Source organism: Octopus sinensis, linkage group LG2 (assembly GCF_006345805.1).
Source record: "Octopus sinensis linkage group LG2, ASM634580v1, whole genome shotgun sequence".
Lineage (NCBI taxonomy): Eukaryota > Metazoa > Mollusca > Cephalopoda > Octopoda > Octopodidae > Octopus > Octopus sinensis.
The window spans coordinates 120,509,834-120,530,491 of NC_042998.1; the positions used below are offsets into that span (position 1 = coordinate 120,509,834).

At 35.3% G+C, this 20,658-nt stretch overlaps 1 protein-coding gene across 11 annotated transcripts in view; it reads left to right on the top strand.

Annotated features, from left to right (window-relative positions):
• LOC115231823 (kalirin) overlaps window positions 1-20,658 on the top strand; it is a 567,567-nt gene that overhangs the window by 397,161 nt on the left and 149,748 nt on the right. For all 11 annotated transcript variants that reach the window (XR_004997260.1, XM_029801773.2, XM_029801756.2 and 8 more), the window contains one exon: window positions 16,440-16,581. Coding sequence is in view for 10 of the 11 variants with exons in the window: in XM_029801773.2 (XP_029657633.1) it covers window positions 16,440-16,581 (142 nt within the window). In the remaining variant the exon portion in view is untranslated. The remainder of the gene's footprint in view (window positions 1-16,439; window positions 16,582-20,658) is intronic.

The window sequence follows — 20,658 nt, forward strand, 5'->3', positions numbered from 1 at the left end:
CTCACCTGTTTACAAGTTAATATCATAGACCAGTGGTTGAATGTACTGTCACTGAGGATTATAAACTCTCTCTCTCATGCTTTCAATACACACACATCACATGTGCGTGTATATATATTATATATATATATGTGTGTGTGTGTGACATTTGCAATAACTGACAAAACAGTTCCTGGAAAACTTTGCAGGCCTTTTTATCAGAAATGTGGAACAAGTGAATCAGTAGACAATTTTTGGTGATTAACATCACAATTAAATATACAGATAAATAAGAGATAATAAAATTATTGAGATAAATTTTGGTCAGTTTACAAATTACTAACCACATTAGCATGAGTTTAAACTTCTCTATTGCATCTGTTATGAAAGCAATGTTTAACAAAGTCTGAGCCACTAATGCACTACAACCAATAGGATCAAGAGATGTAATATCTTACATCACTTTTTCCATTACTCCAGTGGCTGATACCCATGAATAATAGTTCTTAATTTACTATGTTATGCAATCACGAAGTTCTTGAAACCTTCCTCAACTTGACTGAGGGATTCACTAGTTTGGTATTGCACTCTAAAGTATCTTATAACTCTATCTATGCTACCAATAGATTATGCTATTTGTCTGCATTCATCTCTTAAAATGTTGATTTATTCCAATATTTCTTTTTTTTTCTTTCTTTTTCACTATGGTCCATTCTCTTGGTACCCTTTTTTCTGTAATTTCTTTGTTGCACTGCATCCATATTGAATTTTTGCACTTTATTTTTCCTGTTTGTCTATCTCCATTTCTGTATGTTTTTATATATCTAGGATTGTTCCATGGATAGAGATTATTCTTTGGTTCTGTGTGGGCTTCTTTTCTTTAACTGTATTTAGTACACACCTCTGTATTCCTTTCACAATTTAAAGATTGAAAGGAATTGTATCTAAAACTGTATGACAGTTTGTCTGTGTATGATGCATATCTATATCATCATCATTTAATATTTGTATGCCAGTATTTTTACGTAACTTAAGATATATACTAAGCAAAAATTGTATATATAGATATGCATATATGAGTGTGTGTGTGTGTGTGTGTGTGTGTGTGTGTGTTTATGTATGTGAATATATGTATGTCTCTGTGTATGTGTGTATGTATATAAAGATATGTATATATGTATACAATCTTCACTGCTGCTCACACCAAATTTCATAACATCTGTTGAATTTACTTTTGCAATGCTGCGATATCACTGCATGTGTCTGTGCAATATGCCTTCCCTGGTCTTTTAGTTTTATTTATTTATTTCGCAGATGTGATGAGCTCATTCTCCTGCACCAGTTTTTACCACTTTTCCAATTCTGCCTTAGTAACTGCATTATTGCAGAACAGTAGAAAATTTTCAGTGTTATTCCCCCTATTCAAATTACTGTCAAGTCAGTTTCACAAGCTGTATGGCCAAATTGATGAAGTCCTGCATCCTGAGTCAAAGAGAGGTAGTCACAATACTAGGATAATATTCTACACCTTATGTGATGGTATCTAGTGTCCCACGGGGATCTACCTTTGATCTCCTGTTATTTGTTGCATACATTAATGAAATAGATGCCAACTTCAAGCATGTTATGCAGATGTCATTAAGCTGTACCTTGAAATAAAAAGAACTAATCTTATATGTTTCCTTACAATCTGACCTGGGCATAATATGGCAGTGGATTGCTGACTGGTATCTCAAGTTAGCTATAGACAAGTGTACGACTAAATTTTTAAGAAGGAAACATCTGAAATTATATAACCTAGACATTATTGTCAACAATGATCTACATTAGAGGGACCACATTTCTAAAATTAACAAAATGGCCAAAGGTGTCTTAGCATCTCTCAATAAGATCTTCGCCTGCATTTCATCAGCTATCTGTTTAAGCCTAATATAGCTGTGATATGTCCACACTTACAGTTTTACATCTCTAGTCTGGAACCACCGTCTTTTCAGAATATGAATCTACTGGAAGCTGTCCAGAGATGTGCAACCAGATAAAACCCTCCGTCATTTACCATAGCTTGAATGTCTTTCTTCTCTGGATATCAATACACTAAAGTTTCAACATTAGCAGCTTTGTAGAAACCTGCAAGATTATCCAACATCTCCCAGAATTTAACACCTTTTTTGAATTTAGTACTTTACCATCCTTGGGCATGCTTAAAAATCCAAATACAGCACACTTACCATAACTTTTTGGAAGCATTTTTTATACTCAGAGTTGTCAAAGTATGGAATAAACTCCCACATCAGTTGTTAACTGTCAAGACACTACATTTTTCTAAAATTCACCAACACTACTCTTGACATGCCTGCATACTTTCCTTATTGTGACTCTCTTAATGTTCATTTTTCTCTCTTTATTCTTTATTCAGTGTACTGTGTGAATACTTCTACCTTTCATAGTTGTCTTTGTTTTTTTGACTTATCTGTCTGCTTTGTGACCCTCTTTTAATCCTTTCCAATAAGTTGTAGTGTCCTTGAGCACTACATACAAGAAGCTCATTATTATCATCATCATGATTATTATTATTAAGGCAGCGAGCTGGCACAATCGTTAGCATGTCAGGCAAAATGCTTAGTAGTATTTCTCCCGTTCAAGTTCAAGTTCCACCGAGGTCGACTTTGCCTTTCATCCTTTCAGGGTTGATAAATTAAATACCCATTGAGTACTGGGGTTAATGTAATCGACTTAACCCCTCCCCCCAAATTTCAGGCCTTGTGCCTATAGTAGAAAGGATTATTATTATTATTATTAAGGCAGCAAGCGAGCAAAATCATTAGTATGCCAGGCGAAATACTTAAGCGGTATTTCATCTGAATTCAAATTTTGCCAAGGTCAATTTTACCTTTCATCCTTTTGGGGTCGATAAAACAAGTACCAGTTGAGTACTATGGTTGATGTAATCAACTAATCCTCTCCCCCAAATTTCAGGCCTTGCGCCTATTGTAGAAAGGATTGTTATTATTATTATTCAAGCAGTGAGCTGGCAGAGTTGTTAGCACACTGGGCAAAATGCTTAGTTCAGATTCCACTAAGGTTGACTTCGCTTTTCATCCTTTCAGGCTCGATAAAATAGGTACCAGTTGAACACTGGGATCAATGTAATCAACTTGGCTCCTTCCCCTAACTTACTGGCCTTGTGCCAAAATTTGAAACCATTATTATTATTATTAATAATGAGGGCATATGGCCTAGTGTTTAGGGTGTTGCACTCACAACTGTGAGATCATGGTTTCGATTTCTAGACTGGTTGGTATGTTGTGTTCTTGAGCAACACACTTCATCTCACATTGCTCTGCAATCACTTTAACACCAGATGGTACACCATGTACCTGTTTGAGCAATGTTGATTTGATAGAGGGAGTGAGCTATTGTGCAGGTCATTTGGCAAAAGCTGAACACTCATATGTCGTTTTCAGTGGAAGTGTCCATCATCATCATCATATATTTATGTACTTATTCAGATTTGTGTATGTGTGTGTGTATGTAGCATAGTAGCACACACATGCACAAACGACACACATTTATACAATCTATGTATGTGTGTATCCATGAGTGGGTTTGTGTTTCCCCATTTTTTACACTCTACATAAAGTGTCCCTGGTGTCAAATGGTGTCGTTGTTTACAGTTTTGGCCATCGATCTGTCTGTTGTTCAAAAGATGGAGATGCTTTACTGGGAAATAAGTGATGACTAATGATACAAAAGGTATCTGGTTGTAGAGAAGTTGCCTCAATAATTCTCATTTGATCCATGCTAGCATGTTAAAAGGATGGTTAATGTGTGTGTGTGTACGCATGAACATGCACATACATGCATTCACATATGCATATATAGCTTACCATCCTCACCATTTCATGCTGGCATCAGTTGCTATGGTTCTAATCACTATTTATCCTGAGTTACTGTTCTGAACAGACCGGAGGACCACATCTTGCTCAAATGTTTTGCAGTTTGCCATGGTTTCCATGGCTGGATGCCCTTCCTAACACCAACCATTTTAGTGAGTGTACTTTATCATGGCATTTGTTCTAGACAGATTATTTTGTCCTCAGCAAGGCAAGTCTAAGGATTGTCTTGAATCTATATTGCTTTCACTTAATTTGTCAACCATTTTATAGAGTGCACTGGATTGCATTTTATTGTGGCACCAGCATTAGTGAGTTCAACTATCTTACCTACTGTATATTGTCTATGTTTATATGGGACAATCTGACTAATAACGTGGGTACAAGAGATGGCAATTCTTGAAAGACTAAAATGAAAGGTCAAAAGAAGTGAAAATGTGAAATGGGAATCAAGCTGATTGGGGTTAAATTGTAGAAGAGAGAAAAGAGAGAGAGACAGCACTAAAAGTAGTAAGAGAATTTATTTTGCATTTCACACGCATACTCTCATCTCTCACCACATGTTGTCACTCTCTTACCAATATTTGATACCGTCTTCTCATCCTGATGCCTGATTAATTGCAGATCGTAACAGATCTTTTGGTATCTGATACACCACACAAGCTTTCTCTCTCCTGCTGGAAAAATAGGTAGCTTTGTCATTCCTCTATCACAATACCTGGAAATTCTGTCTCCCAACCTTCCATGAATAGCAGAGTAGTAATGAGATAGTAATGGTAGAATGTAATGAGGCAAGAATAGTAGGGGTAATGTGAGAAGAGAGAACAAGTAAAGGATGGTTGTGCAATGGTTGGTGGTAAGAGTGTGAGGGAAGTTGGTTATAATCAAAGTAAGGAAGGAGGAGTGGAGTCTCACAATATAGAAGGATAATGTTAACTCATAAGACAAACACAAGTAATGATTGGTTGAGGCAGAGATTGTAAGAAATTGATGGATATGTACTTATTTTGTATTGTTAGTGGTAGTACAGAAGTCTTTTTGTCAGTATCTAAAGGTGGAGGTAAAAGGGAATCCACAACATTCAGACTCTTGTGCACAAATGGAAGCTCTCTTTGCTTGTAGAGACAAGTTTTGATATTGGTGGATGAAATAAGAATGGGAGTCAGAAAAGTTAGTTTCAAGAAAGCATCTAATATCAGTTGTTTGTCATGCTGGTGTTTCATCATCATCATCATGAACTTTTGAAAATATTCAGTGTAAAAGACATCCTTGAGCTCAGAAGATATATAGTGAATGGCAATGTACATTAGATCAGTTATCCTGGTGGAACTTCCTCTTTGTCAATATCTTCCTTTTCTCCTGCCTTCTATGTAAAATCTCATCCATAATTTCTTAATCAGTGAGCACCTGATAGTCAGGATCACCTTCATCTACTTCAAACTATTCTTGAACATGTTCAGTTGTTTCCTATTTTCCAGCATTTACAAAAGTGTGCTGAAAATTATTTACCTCAAATCCTTCAAAATTCAAATCAGGTGCAATATTATTCGACAACTTTTCCCAACCATTCTCCAAAATCAAAGTCTTCAATTGCTTCCAAGCTTCTGCAAAATTAAAATTGACAGACTTAATGTTGTAGGATCCTAGATTTTGAAGTGCTTGCTCCACTACTTTTTGCATCATTTTCTACATCATCCAACCCAACCATTACTTGTATAATGTACTAATAGTTTGTTTAAGCTGACAAATACATAGATATCAATAATAGTCTAATAAATTTCACATTTGTCATTTGTCATTTAAAAATTATCATAATTTATAAACTGCATATTGTATACATATCATTAGATGCAGTTTCTATTGTCCATAAATTTTTACTTATTTTGCTCTTTGTTTTGTTCAGTATTTCAAACTTCCTTAACCACCAAATTTTTTTTATCTAACCTAAATATCTACTCTTAGATTCCTGTTATGGTGGTGTTAATTTAATGATGTTATTTTAACATTTTATTTATTAGACATTCTTTTTTACCATCACTACCAACACCAGTTTTTTTTAAAGCATATTGTATATTTTCCTTGCACAAAACCTTCATAAAAGATAATAGTGAAACTGTCACTTGCTACATGCATTTATTTTCAATTCATCTAAGTAATTCACCATGGTAATATTTGTAGGATACATAAATATTTATGTTGTGAAGAGGAAAACTAAAATACTTTTAGAATCGTATAGTTTTCTTAAAGCAATAGTGACTAAAAGAAATTTAATACATCTCGGGGGGGCTTTTGTAAACTCAAAAGTGGATTTCAGGAATCACAAATGAATAAACTCTCTAGATTCTATTTGGAATTCTTTCTCAGAATGTTTTCACTGAATTATGTATTATTTCTCATTTTCTTTTTATTATTGCTATAAAAGAAAGCTTTATTATATCTAATATTAAATGTTTTGTTGATTGTATAAACTTATAATTGTACATTAGAGATATTGGTATTCTCATAACTGAAACTTGTTCATCTGCTTACAAAGTAATGACCTCTTTGAGGATATATGAATAATATAGTACTTACTTAGGAAAGTTAGGTAAATTGTTTCTAATGCCTAACATAACAAAGATTGCATACTTACATACATACCATAGATATAAGGTGTATATATATAAATATATTGAAATAAATACAAATAAATAATAAAATAGATGGCATTAAAAAAAGTAGGTTAAGAAAAAGTTTATTAAATATTATTAAATAACTAGGTTAGATTCTGTAACAACTTTGCAAAGATGGGTAATTTTAGCACAATTTATTTGAAGTAAATGTATAGTTATAGGTAATTATATATTTAGATGAATTAAAGAAATAATGTGTGGATGTATATTAGTCATATCTTAACTATGTTAAAAGTATATGTTTAGGATTTTGTGTTTTTAAGGCCACACTCAGTACCTCGATTTATTCAAGTATATACAAATAGAGGAACCAGTAACAAAGACTTTTCATGGTTGCTTTACTGATTGTATAAGAGGTATATTAAAGCTAGGTACAGACTGCATGAAGGTTATTGCAGATAAATACTCGAGAGTTAAGGTAGCTTTGTTGTATTGCAAAACTTAGATTAATGTAAAGATGATAAAAATAAAAACAATTTAAGATTTTTTTTGCTTTGTTTGTTTTCTCACTATCACTCAATTCTGCTTCTCATGCTTAAGATATGCATTTAACTCATAGTCAATACTGATTGAGTGACCTGCGATTTCAGTCATGCCAATCCTAACCAGACTATTTTCTCAGATACAATATACACCAAACTACTGGTGTTCTTTGTTTAAAGTAGTTGAGTGTTATCTGAAGAAAATTTCACCATTATTTCTACTAGGCCAAGTGATCATGTAGAGCCTCCCTTGTTTGACTGAATGTATGTATAAAAATTTGGTCTCCATTCAACCTTCAAGGAAAAAGATCAAGAGTATTGTTTTAGCTATCAACTTAATTGATAAAGCATCTTTTTCAGCAACACCACCAAGTCTGTTTTATCCATTGTTCATTGTTATTATACTTACTATAACACCACCCACAAACTGCGTAGTATTGAGAGTGTGTGTTTGTATGTTACACAACCGCAACATAGTTTATAGTATTTGTTTTCTTATGCAACCCTACATCAGTATCAGTCTATGTATATTACTTTAATACCAACTTATAATACTGTGTGTATCCTGGTGCACACATATTTGTGTATGGGCTATCCCAGCATCTCACTACCACTATGTGTGTGTGTTATCCAACAACAACATGCAGCTGCTTGTTGTCCTAATCCATTTGACCCATCAGAAGTGAAACTACCTTTAACTTGTTAGATAATTTTTCTTCTTTCATGCCCTTCATCGCGAGGAACTCAACTTGTTTTTAGCATATGTTTTTTATTTCCTGTTTCAAATTATATATAGCTGAATGAAAGATACATATACTGCTACTTCTTCTACACAGGTGTGCTGGATGCTTTTTATGTGCCACCAGCATCCATTCAGTTGCCAAGTAACTTGCAAGACAAGGACATCTCAGCTGATACAGGGAGAGGAACTGAGAAAAGTGGCCATACACCAGGCAAGAGGTTGCAGTATGATAGAGGGGCAGAGATATCTATCTTACTACAGAGGAGATACTTGATCACCCCAGTAGGGCAGAGAAGCAGAGGGAGGTGAGAGAGAGAGGGGTGGCCTACCCACAGAGAACAGTAGGGAGGTATAAGTAGTGCAGAGGGGATTGAGGAGATTTTATGTAAGAGTGTGAGGGGAGATATTTAGGGAACTAGAAGGGCCTGCAGTAGGTGGTGGGGATTGTGGGAGTTGTAGGTGAGTTTTGCCAGAGGTCAAAATTATGTAAGGGTGAGGGCTAACATCTCTAGCTAGTAGAACAGTTGGTAATGAAAAGAGGTGTATGTTGTCATTATAACATTAGGTTCAATTGTAGACATACTTCAATCAGTATCAGACTTAAGAAAATAAATGAGAATTATTTCTAAACTAAGTAGGATTGTATTTGACTTTCCCCAACAAATATATAGAAATATAGTTGAAAGCTGGAATTGTGAAAATCCCTTATTGAAAACCCAATTTATATTTGAATCCTGAAACCATAGTTACATATGGAGTACAGCTTTACATCCCCTGGTTACATGAAAGTTGATGCAGACATATGTATAAGGTACATAAGTTATACTCTCTGAGTGATCTTATTCCCATAAATAAGTAGTATTCCACTCGCATAATTACTGAAATCTTGTATATTTCCTTCTTTTTTTTACTAACATCAACAACCTCAACATTATTCTCATCATGACTACAAGAGCTTCAGTAGCTATTTTAAACTCTAGTTGTATACTTAAACTACCTGGTACTCGTGGAAAATTCATTGGTAATAAATGTAACATTCAGTTTATCAGCTAATTACTTGTGGCAAAGTGTATTTGAAGGCATTAATTGAATAAAATATATGTACAGTTGTGTGTGTTTGTAATCATTGTTTGTCCACCCTTCATGTTGACATGAGTAAGGATGGTTTGACAGGACCTGATGAGACAGAGAATTATATCATGCTTCAATGTCTACTTTGGCATGGTTTCTACAGCTGGATGCTCTTCCCAATGCCAACCACTTTACAGTGTATTGGATGCCTTTTCCATGGCACTAGCACTAATGAGGTAGCCATGTAATATGTAACTCAGAAGATTAAAGCACCCCCACCCCCTCAGCTGAGAGTGAGCTAGCTTTATACTAGGAGTTTAAAAAGAAAAGGGACGGTGTCTTCCTATACTACCCAACATCATATAAGGGCAGTTGAGACTAATTGAGGTGAAGCTGGTGACATGGTATCAGAGTATATCCTCAAGGTACAAGATGAGTTGGATGCTCAGGAATTGTGGGTGGATAAAGGTTGAAAGCATGTGGGTGAGTGTGAGGACTTGTCGTGATAGGGGTTGGAGTGCTCAGAGGCACTCAGAAGTGAATGTAGTGGATGGTTGATGTAAGATAGTATTAAGAATGAGATATGGGTATTGATAGGAAGTGGTCTTAGGTAGAGGAAAAAATAACTGGTAGTACAAAAAGGGTGATCAATGGAAAATATGAGCAGAGAGGAATGATGTTAAGAGCAAAGGATGGATATCAAAAGGAAGTGATTCTAGAGAAAAGGAAAGATAATTGGTTAGTCAGGAAGTGGTAAGACATGTAATTGCTACAGTATCAAACTCGTACCTCACATGTCCAGATGGTCTGCTTTTAGTATATTTGTTTTGTTGTGTTCATGGTCTTTGGATTGGTTTCTGTGCATCTAGTGTTGATGCAGACTGTATTACTGCTGTTTAGACCTAGAGCATTTCTCCTGCCACAAAATTTTGGTGAAAAGCTTTTCAGGTATTAACAACCTGGTTCTCTTCCCCACCACCATACGTAGTAAATCTGGGATTACATTATTATTTATTTCCTATCCTAAGAAGTTAAGGCAGTGTTTCTCAACCTTTTTACCCTTGTGTAACCTTTAAAATAAATTACATGTCTCAAAGAACCCTTGCAAAAAAAATATTATATACCATATCTTTCTCATACTTTTTCATCGTAGTTCACATGGTAAATGTCATATATATATATATATATATATTGATAACATAATAGGTTAGATGGGATGATGTCTATATTACAATAACCAATAATATGTTGTGCTTGTATAGTATTATTACTATCATGAAATTAACATTATCTTATCTCACTCTTTCTTGCGGAACCCTAGGGATCCAGGGAACCCTGATTGAAAAATGCTGAGTTAAGATGTTCTGCCTGTTATTACTAGTAATTTGAATAACTGTATAGACGATGGCAAAGGATTATACATTGCCATGGTGTTGGCTGGGGGTCTAACTAGATACACTAAGAATACACTAATGTATGGTTTGTAGCAAGGTGTTTGAGGATTCAACTGTTGTGACAACATAATTAGAGTTGTATGCAGTATCTACAGTTGTGCAGCAGAACAGTTGCAGTGATAGTGTTGTCGCCATATAGCTCTAGTGGTACTCCAGTTGTACAGTTACAGTGATGGTACAGATGTAGTGGTATACAAGTAGTATAATTATAGTGGTAGTGCAGAGTAGTATTGTTATGGTGGGACTACAAGTGTGTGGTTATGATGATATTTTAATAATATGAAGGAAAAGGGGCAATGTCTTCTTAGACTAGCTAACATCATATAAGGGTAGTTGAGACTAATTGAGGTGAAGCTGGTGACATGTATAAGGGCATCCAGCTGTAGAAACTTAGCCAGATTGGATTGGAGCATAGTGCAGCCTTCTGGCTTGCCAGCCCTCAGTCAACCCGTCCAACCCATGCCAGCATGGAAAGCAAATGTTAAACGATGACAATGACGAACTCACTTGTGAATGGATTTGCTGTAGGGAAACTGAAAAAGGAGCCCATAGTTTGAACATATATGTACATTTACACATGTGTATTACTGTCTCCCTGACTTTGTGTGATAGTTGTAAATGAATGTCACTATCATGTAAGCAGTATACTTTGTTTTCAATCTTCCACAAAAATGTGTTTGGTTATGGGGAGATATTATCTTACCTGGAAACAGGTGAGGGTTGGTGACAGGCCATAGAAAATCTGCCTCAGTAAAATTCCATCTGACCCTTGCTAGAATGGAAAAATGGATATTAAACCAATAAGGATTATGATGATGTTAACACAGACTTGTGGTGCAATGGATAACACTCATGCTTACGATTGAGGAAATTCTAGATTCAATTCCTGGCAAGCTCAAATTATCTAGAATGGGTTTTATAATGTGCAGGCATGTGGTTTCAAGTTCAGTCACACTGCTTGGTGTCTTCGGTTATTGCCCCAGGCCTGTCAATGCCTTGTGAGTGAATTTGGTAGATGAAAACTGTAGAACTCTGTCATACATGTATGTTTTTGTGGTTTTTCAAACCACACATGCACAACATCAACTGACAACCATTGCTGGTTTGTTTACATCCCTGTAACTTAGTTGTCTGACAAAAGAAATCCAATATAATAAGTACCAGGTTTAAAAAGTAAGCATTGGGGTACAATTGTTCAACTAAACCGTTCGAGGCAGTGCCCCAGCATGACCACAGCCCAATGACTAAAACAAGTAAAAGATTAAAGATTTAGTATTCTTAGAATCTTCAGTCAAAGCAATGTAATGTTCTGAATGAGGTGAAACAACAAACATCTGTTCCAGAAATTACATCAGGACAGTTTATAGCAAAGTTTCAAAAGTTAATGGTGAACTATGTCTTGCTCTCCCAATTGACAGCCTCACTTATTATCTTATTGTGTTGAAGTCGTCCATTATGTATGTAGCTACAGTATTTAGTTTGCTGGGAGTTTTGTGTAATTCTATCCATAGTTTTCATATTTGAACAGAAATTGAAGACATTTTTGTCAGGTAAAACTTTGCAATGGTATATGTTTAAACAGGATGTTGAGCAAATGGTGGGTTTGGCAGATCCGGGGTGAAGAAATAGGCTATGACACAGATGGGGGACTAAGGCAGTGTAATAATTTCACTTTAACATTCCAGGAATTTCACTGACCTTGTTTGTTTGCAGTAAAATTCAGATAATTAGCTCAAAATTCGGTAACTCTTTATATCATATACTTTATAATATTATAAGCTAGTATTGAGTTCTTTTTTCCAACTCTGCAGTTATGTGTTCAATGAAAATACTCACTTTCATCTTTCTCCCTCTCTCTCTCTCTCTTTATATATATATAATCAAGGGTGGCTACTGGTACAAAAGACAGAGTAAAGAATTTTAAAGCTAAGAATTACATAATTAATTAGAGTACATATAACATGTATGTACTGTCAATAAATGATTTATATTAAAATCCGATTTTTTGTTTATATATTTTTGTTTATATATCTTAGGCATGCAGGAAATACCTCTCTCTCTCTCTCTCTCTCTCTCTCTCTCACACACACACACACACACAAAACACACACACACCCTCTCTCTCACACACACAAAACACACACACACACCCTCTCTCTCACACACACAAAACACACATACACACACACACCCTCTCTCTCTCTCTCTCACACACACACACAAAACACACACACACACACACTCTCTCTCCCCCCCCCCCCCCTTCTCTCATACACAATATGCAAGATGAAAAATATAATTCTCTCACTCGTGTGCATGCATGCACGTACACATGCCCACACACAAACAAAATCACCTCTGCATATGTGTATCTACATATATTAAAATATATTTTGACTTGGGAAATTATCTGAATGAAACATGCAATAATTCCTATTTCATTGGTTTGGGGTAAATTGAGGCAACAGATATGTTATCGTGTTAATTATCTGTACTGTAATTAAAGTAAATTTCACTAATTAACTGAGCTGAAATTCTAATACACCAGAAAAAATATTGTTTCATTTATTTACTTAATTTGTACATATATTTATGGTTTAACCAAAGGCAGAACAACATTGTCCATGACTTTTGCAAGACCTTAGATAATGGTGCAGGAAAAGGAAGGACGAAATTGACACCTTGGGTTTCTGTTAAATGCTGCTTGAATCCCTCCCTGTAAACAGCTTAGTTGTGAATCTGTGATACAGATGTGCTACAAGCAAATGAGGGAAGCCTTATGAAGCAGCAGAATGAGGTGGGAGTGTGAGGATTGGGAAGGGGGCCTACAAATTACCACATTTAATAAATAAAGATGGTTTCTTTCCAAATTTTTAAACACACCAATCGCTATGGTGAAGATAGAGGAATTATACAGATGCAAAATTTATTTTGTCTTCATTAATACAGAGTGGGAAAGGTGCCAAAAAATTTCACCATGTTTTGATGGGGAGGACTCTCATTAATCTGATAACACTGCTTGAAGAAACAATATTTTTATCATCGTACTAGCAGAAACACCACCCTATGGGCAGTGTTCAACTGGAATATGTCATGTTTGCTTTTAAGAATATGTTGTGTAGATTTCTGCATATATATGTGTGTGTATGCTCACACACTTTTTGTAATCACTTATTTTTGATGAAAACAATTGAGTAGGGAGAGAGAGAGAGATGTGTATGCTGCAATGAATAAAAATTAGTTTTCAGATTAGCATGTAGTTGAAATCTTAAATGATGAAAGAATTTTGAAAACTTCATCTCAATAAAAAATTTATTAGAATTGGAATTTATAAGAATTTTGTAAGCTTTGATAATTGCCTTCTTTTAGGGTAAGTTACATAATTCTAATTAATAAACAACTCCCTTTATTAAAGTGTGTGTGTATGTATACATACATATATACATACATTGTGTATGTGAATGTATTCAGAGAGAGAAGTAGGTGAGATGGCTAGTAAAAGTTTGTACTTTTAGAAAGAAAGAGTAACTAGGAAACACTGCTGATGTGTCGATAGGGTGCGACTAAATACATTCTATTTAGACTTGATGTGAAGAGAGAACTTCATATGGGTCAAAAAAAAGCATTATTCATCACCAGCAACATTGACTAAATGTTGTGGACACAGAACATCCCAGTTTCCTCTAATTCTGGATATTAATCTTTTTTCAGTGTTGCATATTGAACATATTGTATGTACTGAAGTAAAGAAAACAAAGTTGCTCTGTGATTGTTGTGACCCTTAGTTGAACTATCTTTTTAGTACTTGGATTTAGGAGTAGAACATGCAGTTCGTAGCTCTTTCCAATCATTTTAGGTGAGATAGTGTGTTTGGTAGTGTTGGAGATTTGTATTTGGTAGTGAAAAAGGAGTGGAAGAGTTGCCCAAAAAGTTTAGTATAGAGGAGTTAAGGTGGTAGGTCTTTGGGAGGGTCTAGTAGTGGATGTACTGGTGGTGATAGATAGTTGTGTCTTGAAGTAGGTGTAATTGTGGTGATGGCAGTGGGAGAGTATTTGTTAGTAGCTGCAGGGGTGGTGATGAGCTGTAGGAAGTGTCTGTTGGTAGTTGTAATGTTGGTGGTGAGCAATGGCATGTATCTAGAACAGTCATGGGTACAGTGCCCTGCAGGGCCTCCTGAACAGTATACCAAACGGAAAGTTACCTTCAAGTCTTCTAGCAGTTGCAACCTTCCTGATAATGAACCATGACTTATGTGGCCCACTTTTCAAAAGAGGTTATCATGCCTGGTTTAGAACTAGATGTAGTTGTAGTTAGGAACCAGTGGTAAACATATAGTGATTGTAATAATCAGTGGGGAGTGGGTTTTGGAAGTTGTAGTAGTGGTCAATTACTAAAGCTGTATTTTACCTGGCAGAATGGTTGAGTTCTTTCAATCTAGTTGGTTTACTTCTTCTTTCATGTTTCTACTGAGTTGTGTCATAATTCATTATTTCATTCAACTTTCCATTGGTCTCTCTCTTTCTCTTTGTCTCAGCAATAAAATGTGTAGAAAGCTAGATGAAATTCCTTGTAATTATGTCTTAAGATTGTGTAGTTAAAAAGTTAATTTTGTAACTATGTAGTTTAGGGTTTGGTTTTATTCTATAACATTTATAGCAAAATATATTTGTCCTGAGAGAGAAGAATCTTGTCAATGGGACATTTACTGTTTTGGGGTAATATACTTTATCACAAGGCTCTTGAGTGCCTTTAGAAGTCTATACTGTCTTACAAGCATTCAGGCCAGGTATCTTGTCTGAAGATATCTTTCTCCATTCCAGTCTCTGATGTCACTAAACCATTAAAAACAAAATGTTCTGTGTTCCAATCCTGCCATGGTTGATATTGCCTTTTGTCTTTCCAAAGTAAATATAATTAGTAACAGTAATAGACAAGGAGTAGGATCAGTTGACTATTGTAACCAATGTAAGAAATCATAATTTCATTTTAATCTTCAATGCTTTCATTATATCATAGAGGCTAATGAATAATCCTTTTGTGTTGACTGGTTTCAGCAGTTGGCTTTGGTTATTGTCATCATTTAAACCAACACATGATACTGGACAATGCAGAAGGAATGTGTGTGTGTACATACACATGTGTGCGTGCTTGCATGTGCATTTCATATAGCTAACATCTCGTGTATTTGTTTAAGCAAGGTTTGTCTCTGGCGTGTTGACATATCCAAGATGATTTCAAAAGAACCCAGTATCTGTGTAACACTTGAATCAATAAGACTTTGCAAATACTTTGTTACTAACTATTGTGGTCCAAATCTCAGAAAATATTTCCTTAGTGTTTCCTCTACAACTTCTTTATTTCAGGTAGTTGCCATCATCATCATTATGTAATGTCAGTTTTCTCCACAATGACTTGTATGACTTACCAGTACAGCATATTCCTACTCAATCCTTCGTCATCTCTATATTCTACAAATCTGATCTCATCATCAGTGCTTTTCCTGTTTTCTTTAGTCGGTGTTAGTAATTAAGAGCAAAGTTCTATTCATGTCTAGGCTGAGGTGAGGTGTTCAAGTCATCTTTTAATATGATTTTTCTTATATATGTTTCTCTGTCTCCTTTCTTTTACTAGTTTTAGTCATTCCATTGTAGACAGGGATAGAAACATACCCTTGACTCAGTTATCTCTACTTCTCTCATAATTTTTGATCTTGTGCTTCCTTTGCCAAATCCTTTCCCTCTCAAACATTGGCTCTCTGCAAGTATTTTTCTTGTAGCTGTCAACTTGCAACTGTTCATCAAGAATGTTAACTACATTGATCTGTAACCAATAATAATAATAATAACCATTTTTAAGTACACACACACATGCACACTCACATACACACATATGCACATGTGTATATATGTATAATATCCTTATGTTTACCTGTAAATGTCTGCCATCATCATCATCATCATCATCATAAAAATGAGTGTCCTATTGAAGTAAGAACCATCTGATAAATGTTTCTATTGCAAGAATTCATGTTGGTGAGAAATTTTTTTTTGCCGAAAATTCTTTGCTGTATGTTTTTTGTTTAACCAATTTGTGTTCCTAAATTCTTCTGTAGCTGTCTATTGACAATGTTGTGTTTAAATTTGTAGGAAATGGTTGATAGATCCAGTTCGTAAATTAAGTCACAGCAAAATAGAGAAAGGTGGTCTGGAGAAACACACAGTACCACCATTTGAACTGAAAGCTGACAGAATACAGAAGAAAACTGTTGCTAACCTCTCCGCTATGAAGGTAAGTTTTCTTTTTCCTTAATCTTCTATTTTCACTAGTTTTAACTTAAAGTCTGTCTCTGTTGTAGAGTGATAAACTTAGATATATTAACTGACATTCTCAGTACAAATCTTTTAACAGTTTACATTGGTCAAAGTACTGCTCTAAATATATAACAGTATTTAGTTGCATTTTTGTTTCTTTAATGGATTAGTTAAGAAGAAAGTCAATGCCAATGATCTTTTGCAGGTTTTTTTTTTTTTGTGGCTGGTGAGGGAAAGGAGGGATGAGAGTATAATTCAAGAGTTCATGCAATAAGAAGCAGCATATCAGGTAGTATCCTGGTTTGAATGTTTGTAACAAAATGGAATCTGCTAAAGGCATCCATTTGATCGGGGATAGTGTTCACCTTGGCAACATATTAAGTTTAAATCTTATCCGAGTTAATAAAACTGCAGGCGGTGGTTGTAGCAATGAGGATAAACACTTGTTATTGTTTAAGACTTAATGAAGGTTGTGTCTCCATTATGAAGTCTACTCTCTGTATGTGGAAGGGATCTTCTGCAGTGCTTTCAAGACTGGTAGAGTAAGAGATATCCTTTGTCATCACAAGTTTTCCTTTCTTTGCTTAAGTAAAAATAATTATTACTATAAGTAGATATCCTTAATAAGTAAATCAGCCAATTATTTATTTACTTTGTAATTAATTTTATTAATATTCAAAGAGATGGTTGAAACCAAAAGTAAGTTTCCAGATTAGATTATATGCAGTACTAGGTAATGAGGTGTTCATATCTTATCAGAATCAACTTCAGCTTTCTTCACAATGAAATCAGTATCTTACTGGGGTCAAATGAATGCAATATCCTCTAACCCTGATCCTAACTTTTCACTCCTTTAAAAATGGTTTTGTTTTAAATTTGATTTTACAAAATTCATTGTGGTGTTTAGTTCAGTTATGTTCTGAGTTTAAATTCTGGAGTCAGCTTGGGTTGTCAAAGAAATACCAGCTTTATAATAAGTTAATTTAATCACCTATTCTTTTCTTTGAAATTCAAGACTTTTATATCTATTAGAAATCATTATTAATTAGAGAATTAACACACAGAGTCGTTACTGTTATACTGACCTGATCTAGATCCCTCATCATCATTATTTTACATCTACTTTGCATGCTGGCATGGGTTGGAGTGTTGAACAGGATTTGGCAGGTCATAGGGCCCTGTCTTGCTCCACCTCAGTTTTGGTATGGTTTCTTCAGTTGGATGCCCTTCCTAACACTAACTTTTACAGTGTGTAGTGGGTGCATTTGTCATGGATCCAGCACTATAGTGGTGTCTTACTCTCAACAAGACTAATGTTCAATCTAGACAACTTGTCCCTTCTTTGTTTCCCAACCACTTCACAAAGTGTACTGGGTACCTTTTCTGTGGCACCAGCGCTCATGGAGTCACCTCATAATTAACAAGACCAAAGAGTTTGCATGACTGAAAGAAGCAGAGGAGTAGAGCTGGGTGTGTGTGAGTGGGAATTTTAGGCAAAGTATTGAGAGAAGTTAAATGTGTGATAGAAAGAACAGATTTATTGTTGTAAAAAGCTGATAGTAATGAAAGTAATAGGAAGCAGTGTTGCAAGGGAGAATAGAAAGGATAGGGAAAGAGGGAAGAGAAAACATAGTGTTGTGGGTTAGTGTGAGAGGGGGACAGAAGAGTGAGGATAAGTTGAGTGGGGGGGGTGCACAATTAAGTGACTTCTCTTATGGAAGGATTATCCTGAGGCTGGGCATCGTACATTGTAGCTCAGTTTTGCTATGAGAAACAGTCTGCTGTCTAAATTAACTAAGATACCTGTTGATGTTAGTGAGCACTCCAAGGGACTTCATATTTCTGTTGCAGAAAATCACTATACCCCCTTATTAAATGCATATGCACCAGTTCTGCCTTCTGATAGTCACAATGAAAATCAGGCACTAAGACATCATTGTTACTGCTGTTATTGTTGCTGCAGCAGCAGTGAGCTCGCAGTATCATTAGCATGCTGCACAAAATACTTAGTGGCACTTCATCCATCTTAATGTTCTTAGTTCAAATTCCACCGAAGTCATCTTTGCTTTTCATCTTTTTGGGGTAAAGGAAATAATTACAAGTTATGCAGTGGAGTTGAACTAATTGACTGGCTTCTCCCCCAAAATATTAGGCCTTGTGCCTATAGTAGAAAGAATTATTATTATTATTATTATTATTATTATATTATTATTATTATTATTATTATTATTATCATTATTATTATTATTATTATATTATTATTATTATTATTATCATTATCATTATTATTATCATCATCATCATCATTATTAGTTAATTCCAGCAAGTACTGGTGCATGAAATGTTATACATAGTTATCCAAATATTTTACAGCTGACTGACCTGTAAATGATGACTACCAGCTGCTCCTCTAGTTTTTAATATCTACTCCCAAAAAATTAGACATCTTTGATTATCAGAATTGTATGTAGGTTTACATTCCAGCTGTTAATTGTTATTATTATTACTAGAGAGCCTTCTCAATTAATAACATATTTAACCTACTATAAATGTAGTGGTGTAGTTGTTATACACAAATATATCAATGTTTGAAACATTGACTCAGATATTGAATTGATTATATGCTTTAGAATTTTGTAAATTTCTCATTGCAACATGAACTTTTAATGTTGCTTTGCTGAATCATATATAGTTAATAATATTTATGGTGGCATATAAGTAGATAAAGCCAGCTTAAGTTTTGTCAGTTGCTTTTATATACATGTAAATAGAGAGAGAGGCAATTAAATATAACAGCTTGGGTTTTGCTCTACAAAATATCAAACCAAAGCTGTTATATCTGCTCTCTTGGATTCTTCTTATAAACACTCTTTACCCCACGGAATTGGTCCCTTTTAAAGACACCGGAGTCTAAGTTCAAATCATTTGAGCACTACTAAGTGTTTTCTATACCAAGAATCTCTGGATCTCATCCTTTAGTGAAGGTGCATGGTTCAGTGCATTGGGCTAACAATCATGAGGTGGCGAGTTTGATTTCCAAACCAGGCTGTCTGTTGTGTTCTAGAGCTAGGTACTTTATTTCACATTACTCCAGTTCACTCAACTTTAGAAATGAGTTATGATGTGACTGGTGTCAAGCTGTATCATCCTTTGCCTTTCCTTTTGATAACATTGGTGGCCTGGAAAGGGGAAACTGTTATGCACGGGTGACTGCTGGTCTTCTATAAACAGCCTTGCCTAGACTTATGCCTCAGAGGGGAACTTTCTTTCTAGGTGCAATCCCGTGGGCTTTTGTGACTGAAGTGGGGTCTTTTACCCTATAGAAAAGTTACCTCTTTACTTAGTTGTTACTACACTATCACCATGATGTATGTGTGTTGTTTTACCATAACTCAAGCACACACGAGCTGGTGGCATGTAAAAAGCACCCACTACGCTCTTGGAATAGTTGCATTAGGAAGGGCATCCAGCTGTAGAAACCTTGCCAAATCGGATTGAAGCCTGGTGCAGCCTCCTGGCCTACCAGTTCTCAGTCAAACTGTCCAGCTCATGCCAGCATGGAAAGCAGATGTTAAACGACAATAATGATGATGATGATAATGAACACATTTTCGATATATTTTAATACCCCAAACTAGTTTTTTTAAATACATTTAACCATGAGATTGCTTCTGTTAGGTTTTACCAAATATAAAAGTTTGACATAAATCACTTTCTCACCCCCTCCCCAATACATACAGCCATTAATCCATCTTACACACATACATGCACTCATAGATACACAGACATTTGCACTCTCTTTCTATCTCTCTTTTTTTCTATGACTGGTCTCAGTACATAGCATTAAGTTCATTAAGATGGATGATTGGCCGGGGGGAGCAGAAGATACACTGGACTGGGATTTCCTTGTGCTTTTCCTCAGCTCATAAGACATTTTAAGTCCAGCCCTACAGTTTAATAAAATACTTGTTTATGGTTATATCATAAGAAATTGCTTCCAACCATATCACACTGAAGTTAAGCAACATCGTGATTGGTTGGTACTTAGAGGAAT